Source organism: Cyprinodon variegatus, unplaced genomic scaffold (assembly GCF_000732505.1).
Source record: "Cyprinodon variegatus isolate N-32 unplaced genomic scaffold, C_variegatus-1.0 Scaffold282, whole genome shotgun sequence".
In the NCBI taxonomy this organism is placed as follows: Eukaryota; Metazoa; Chordata; class Actinopteri; order Cyprinodontiformes; family Cyprinodontidae; genus Cyprinodon; species Cyprinodon variegatus.
Genome location: NW_015150735.1, coordinates 151,467 through 158,182, shown reverse-complemented (window position 1 = coordinate 158,182; position 6,716 = coordinate 151,467). Strand labels below are relative to the sequence as shown.

The following is a 6,716-nucleotide window of genomic DNA, read 5'->3' as shown; positions in this document are numbered from 1 at the left end:
CTGAAGTTTATTTCACACTTCAGGTTGCAACAAAACAAACTACACCCTGAGTTTTTTCTTTGTACTTTAATCCTCACATCTTTTCAGTGGCTGGAGTGAGCCTGCTTTTTGCTGTAGATCTTCTCAAATCTGGGTTGCAGTGTCACAACTGTCCATTATGCTCAGTCAAGCAAGCGCTGTTTTTTTTTTTTTTTTTTTTTTCTTCATTCATCCATACCGCTTCCCGCGCCCCCCCTGCAATGGCATTGCGCCCCCCCTAGGGGGCGCGCCCCACACTTTGGGAACCACTGGTTTAAGAGGTGGCCAGAATCCTATATCATCTTTTAGCATTGATGTTTGAAATGCAGTATTGTACAAAAATTTCATACCAAAAACAATGTAAGCAACTAAATAACTGGAATAAATATGAGGAAAAATTCCTCTGTACAGATGATTTTGGGTGAATTCAGGTTGTCAAGATGTACATACGTTTTGTTATTGTAGGGCCGACTCTCACAGATCTCCGGTGAGAGGTAGTATGGTGTCCCAACGCAGGTCCTAGCCATCTCCAGCGTGCTGCACAGTAAGAAATAAAATCAATCACTGAACCCTCCGTTGAGCCAAAATATGACGATTAATTAGATGCTTTTTTTTATGGAAATATGAGTTTGAAACTTATAGAATATACTGTGGTAAACATTTCTCTTTTTTTTTTTTTTACGGCACTAGTTACTCGTTTTTTTGGACAGTAAGCTGACAGGAAAGGGAGAGACATGCGGCAAAGGACCACATGCCTGATTCAGCTGCTTCGAGGACTAAGGCCTCTGTACATGGGTTGTGTGCGCTAACCACTGCGCCTCCAGAGCATGCCCACAGTAAATATTTTGACTGGTAAATTAATCTAATTTACAAAAAAAGCTTCCTATCCTGTCTTCCTTTGATTTCATATATCTATAGATCTAAAAAATTGTCCACTTCTCTCTAAATGTATGAATGAATCTGCCATTCTCTGTCTGTCTTTCACATTTTTCTTCTTAATGTAAGTAAAGTGGAAAAATAAAGACAAGGAGACAGGGAAGCATTGCACTCTATCATGCTATCAAACCAATTTCTGCAACCAGACGCTACCAGCTGGCTACCATTTCTACACTCTTGTGTTTACATGTCCTCTTTGTCACTTTGAGGAATGATAATAAGATGTTTGGAGCTCTTCCATGAAGCTACAGCAGACTCACTGACAGGCAGCTGCGCCGTGTGTGTCTATGTGAGCGAGGATCACGCTAACTTACTTATTCAACATTCTTGCGATTCCAAAGTCCCCCAGCTTTACTTTCATCCCTCCGTCGGTTAGGAAGATATTCTGGGCAAAAGTGAGAGCAGGAATAAAGGCACATTTGTGTGGTATGTATATTAGTGTGTTGGGGGAAGGTTAAGGGGATGTGAGTGTGTCTGAAAACTAATACGACTGATGAAAGTCAGTGATGGCTGTGAACAGAAATGCAGTCTGTTGTCATTGTTGGTGAGCTCCCACAGAGTGGGGGCTTTGTCCAGAGCAAATCTGATCTTAGAACAGTGCAGCTGGACAATAACAGAGCTGTGATCATAATGCCTGTTAATTAATTAGATTAACCCCAGAGAAAGGATGCTCAAAGTGTTCCTAGACACCAAAATTTGAAGGGTCTTCTTTTATTTATTTATTTTTTTACACTGTAAGGTTGATTTTAGCAATTAAACCAAAGTAATCTAGAGAACCCACATTTTAATGTTTGAAAAAACACAGTACGATGTAACCTAATCAGGAAGTATTTTTCCAGTTATGATAATACTTCTCAAGTATTTTTCAATATAAGATAATTTTCCTGTTAACTCTGCCCAGTATTCCCAAAAAATGATACTGCCACTACCATGCTTCAACAAGGGAAAGGTGTGTTCAGAGTAAAAGGGAAAGTATAACGAAACTGGATGCACAAGATTTATTTATTTTTTTATTTTGTAAAGAAAACAAATCGAAAACCATACTTCTAGGTTACTTTATGTTGATCTCTGCATAAAATAGACTAAACTTGTGGTTATAAATCAATTTTGCAAAAATGTTAGGGTTAAGAATTCTTCTGACCAATTAAAAATTGAGGAGCAGTGGGCTGCCATTGTGCAGCGCCCAGGGAGCAGTGTGGGGTCAAGGTTCTTGCTCAGGGACCCAGAGTAGCAGTCCATGGGGGTGGGGCTTCAACCCACAACATGAGGATTAACCACTTTATATTATAGGCCTCCACAAGATGGCATGTTTTATAGAAATAAACTGCACAGTTAAGTTAGTACCCAACACCCTCCCTTACATAATACAGTGAAATTGTGACCTTTTGAAGGGAATAACTATTTCCTCATGCCCTCATTTATTAGTTCTTCTACTGCTAATATTTTCTGTGACTTCTGTGTATAACTTCACAGTTATCTCTGTGAATAGCGGCTGACTTCTTTTAGCAGTTACTCTAACCTCGTCCTCAGTCTGTCCTTGCTGGGTCATGTCTCCCCTCCTCTTAATCTGACTCCACCTGCATTTACTCCCTCCTGCCGCTTCACTTTCACTTGTGGAGCAAAACAGACGTGTTGTTTTGGCTGCATTCACATGAAGGCTTTTCAACCTATTTCTTTCTCTCTCTGAGATTCTCTGATGTGTTTTAGTGGTTTATTATCCACAAGCTAAAACACAGAGGCCAGCTTCAATCACCTAGACTGATCATTTTGGTTAGGGAAACAGGGTTAAGATATTTACAAAAAATAAATAAAAAGGCCAGATTTCATGTCTCATCAAGATAATTAATTATGCATGATTTCAATCTGTTAATAAATTACTTTATACTTAATTATACATACTTTTTAAAAATTATAATAAGACTTTTAAGCTTTGGACCGACAGAAATGTTATATTTGAAAGCCCTTGAGCAAGAAGAGGGGTTATTCAGAGCATGGATACCAATATCTTCTGTTGGTTTGCATCCTGTCCCTGTACTACAGAAAACATTAAGCAATCAAACTTTTTCCTTTCGCTCTAACCTCTAGAAGACTCCAGAAAGGATTTAATTTCATCTTGTCAGAGCAACTCAGGAAAAACTTGATTCATACCAACAGGCCATAAGTCAGGAAAGGGAACGAAGGAAACCGTCGCCACTAAGGCTCATTTAACTACCAAACATTTAGATAAATGTCAGGCAAATGCACATTTTGGGGCTGTTACATCTTCATTTGACTCAAATAGACACTCTAATAAAAAAAATAATCTAAAAAGGATCTAATACATTTTTTATACTGGCGTACCTCTATACTGCAAAAAAGGATATGGATTTTTAAAGGCAATAAGACCTTATTATCTACTGCTAAAGCTAATGCTCCGTACGGATGGCTGGAAGTTTGGCTGTTTTATTCAAGCTTTAAACTGATAATTGTTGTGCATAAAATCAATACACAATACTATTTCTTAAAAAAAAAACAAAAAAACCTTTGAACTGAACTTTATAAAGAGAAAACAAAGGATTAATTATTCCCTTCTATACCCGAGGGCCTTCAGAGCTGACAGAGAAGTTCTTATTTTGTTCTCATGCCTCATGAGTGTTTTTCAACACTGTAACGCCACATGATAAAAGTCTGTCCATTGAATAAAGATCTAAACTTTAAGACACGCAGCCAAAAAAAAAACTTTATAAAGCTTCCTACCAGAGTAAAATGGTTAGAATAACATCCCCTCCAACCACGACAACCATTAAAATAAAAATAAAAACATCAACTGTTAAGCAGTTCATAGATAAAACATTTCACAGTTTTATAAAGTTTAACTAACAAATCTTATTTTTAAATCAGTCGGGCCTGAAACTAAACAGATCATCATCCACCAGCATCAGCATTATCTTATCTTTAATGTTTTTCTAGATCCTGTCTGCATTTACGAATGAGTTGCGACCCAAACAGATTTCAGACTTGTTTTAACAATAAAGGAATGTCCCATTATATGTAAGTCAAATGCTTAGTTGAATAATATCAACAACACTATAAAAAAATATAAAAACATTTAATCTAAGTAATGTCGTTCAAAAGAAGAGAGAAAACAGGGTTATCCTCGTAAGTTCATGGGAGTTTATCGTTTAGAGATCTATATGTTTTATTTTTGTAGTTTATCTTTTATTTGAGTTCAACTTTGAACATTTTCAGTGAATGAATGGGTTGATTTTTATGATATTTTCATTCCTTGTGTTTGAGTTAGCGACAGTTAAATACCTGAGATTTGATGTCTCTGTGAAGGACCTTCCTGTCGTGGATGTGTTTGAGGCCCAGGCAGATCTGAATGAACCAGTCCACTATCTGAGAAACACAAACATTAATCTCAGTCTGGGACATATTTCTCAATTTAACAAAAAACGTTTTTTTTCTTCCTGTTTCTTTAGTGACTCACATTAAGTTCGAGAATTCGTCCAAAACAGGTGAGGTTCTGATTATGATGTGTTATGTTTTGAGTACCTGCTCCTCAGAGAAGGGTATTCCTCTCTGCATGTTGATCCTCTTCAGCAGATCTCCTCCATCGCAGTACTCCATCACTATGTACAGACCACCCTTCTCTGCAGGGAAATCATTCACACCCACAGATAAGCCTAAAAAGATCTATAGGTCTTTACATGTGAATTCTATCAGTTTAACCCAGAAGTTTGTTTCTTAGAGGAAATTCTAATTATTCCTGACCAGAGTGGATAGTATCTAGTTAAATTTATTTCACTAACTAAAAAACTACTTTTATGTATCATTGTACTGCACTTTTACTAAACTACAAAAAAACTGCGAAAAAGTATCACTACTCTGACTTTACCCATCATGATTAATTTTACTTATTGAAGAACAGACTTGTTTACATAAAAAAAATAACCCAGAAATACAATGACCCCAAACACACAGTCAAGCAAAGAGAGAAAGAAAATAAAGCTCCTAGAATGGCCCAGTCAATCACCTGACTTAAATCTAACAGAAAATCTCTGAAATGAACTAAATATCATAATAGTTCATAATAGAGGCACACGAAACCTTCAAGATTTGAAGACTGTTTGTGGAAAATGGGCCAAAATCACACCTGAGCAACATATGCGACTGATTCTCCATACAGGAGGCGTCTTAAAGCTGTCATTGTCAACAAAGGCTTTTGTACAAAGTACCAAATAAATTTCATTAAGTGTGTTCAATATTTTTCCCTTTGCCATTTCACTTTATTACACAGAACTTTATTTCTGGCAATCTATGCTTTGATTTTTTGTATCGGTGGATTGAATGGATTGTTACCGACATCTGGTAAATATGTCATATCAATAGCACCTTTAGAAATATATTTTCAGCGAAAAATGGTGGTGCCTTCAATACTTATTTTACCCGCTGAACCTGTTTGATAATTTGACATTTGAAAATATTAAAGGAGATTTTAAGATGCTAAAGAGCAAGTAGATTAGATACTCAGTACTTGCGTAGCCTTTTTTTTCTAAATATTTCTACTATTTCTTAATTATAATTTGTTTCTCTCCCACCTAATTTCCTGACTTCCTGTTTTAATGTATCTGTTATTATTTTAATGCCATCATCCTAACCTTTAGTTTCCTCCACAGGTTAGTCAGGTCAAGACTGACTAGTTTAATCCCAGAATGCTAGATCCATTCTGTCAGTAAAAGCAATTCGGAAAAGTTTTGCAATTTTTTTAAAACTTAATCTACCAGTGATATGAGTTTTTTATGTTTTATTTGTAATTACACTCATTAATGGATACATAGAAAGCTCTGAAAAGGATCTATTCTCACCTTGAAATGTAGTGATGAAAGAAACGATGTTGGGATGATTCATCTGCGACAGCAAAATAACTTCTTTCTTAGAGGCTTCTTTCTCTTTCGAGGACATCTAAACAGTGAACACACTACATTGTCAATGAGAAAGTCTTAACAGAACTCAAAGTGATGTTTAAAGCAACTTTGTATTTAAAAAATGTTGACCTTTTTTCATATTCATAAAAATCATTTTAAAGGTTAAGAGAGGACAAAAGTAAACACAGAGTTTTTCTTTTAACACACAAAACAGGTTTTAGTTGGAAACACCTTCTGGCTCAGGGTAAAAACCACCTGGCTCCAGGGAAAGGACCTCTCTGAAGCTAATGGATGATGATGATATAACACAGGTTATATTTTAGAAAAAAAAATAGATAACTGTTTGTGAGGATTAAATATCTAAGTAGGGAAGAAAAATAATGTTTACCATAGTTTAGGTGTTATTACTTCCTCATTTAAAGATGAGGAATAATTTTAACTAATATGAAGTGTGACAATTAAAAGCCAATGAGAGGCAAATTTTGTTAAATCACAACTCCATAAATAATAGGATCTTTGTTTTGTTTTTTAGAAGTGTGCTACAAAATCTCTCAGTACTAGGATCTGTTTAAAATCCAAAGAAGATCATGCTTCCTAATTCCTTGATAGATGAGCACAGGTGGTGATTTGGTCTGCAGCCTGCAGACAGTGTGCTGCTGTTGCTCTACCTTCTTCAGGCTGATCTGTTTCACCACACAGAGCTTCTCTCCATCCACCCTCCTGTCTCTAACGAGTAAGGCTTTACCAAAGGCACCTTCTCCGATCTGCCGAATCACCTCATAGTCATTCATAACAACTGGAAAAATGCTGTGACACAGAAATATCAGGGAGGTGTTAGTAAGCAGTGGCACCAAA

At 36.4% G+C, this 6,716-nt stretch overlaps 1 protein-coding gene across 1 annotated transcript in view; it reads right to left on the bottom strand.

The window, feature by feature from the left end:
- Positions 1 to 6,716, bottom strand: part of nek5 (NIMA related kinase 5) — a 23,574-nt gene that overhangs the window by 16,241 nt on the left and 617 nt on the right. Inside the window, exons 2-7 of the mRNA XM_015383326.1 lie at positions 6,530 to 6,668; positions 5,802 to 5,898; positions 4,489 to 4,586; positions 4,249 to 4,332; positions 1,269 to 1,339; positions 469 to 555 (exon numbers count right to left, since the gene is read on the bottom strand). Coding sequence (XP_015238812.1) covers positions 469 to 555; positions 1,269 to 1,339; positions 4,249 to 4,332; positions 4,489 to 4,586; positions 5,802 to 5,898; positions 6,530 to 6,652 — 560 coding nt within the window. The 5' untranslated portion in view covers positions 6,653 to 6,668. The remainder of the gene's footprint in view (positions 1 to 468; positions 556 to 1,268; positions 1,340 to 4,248; positions 4,333 to 4,488; positions 4,587 to 5,801; positions 5,899 to 6,529; positions 6,669 to 6,716) is intronic.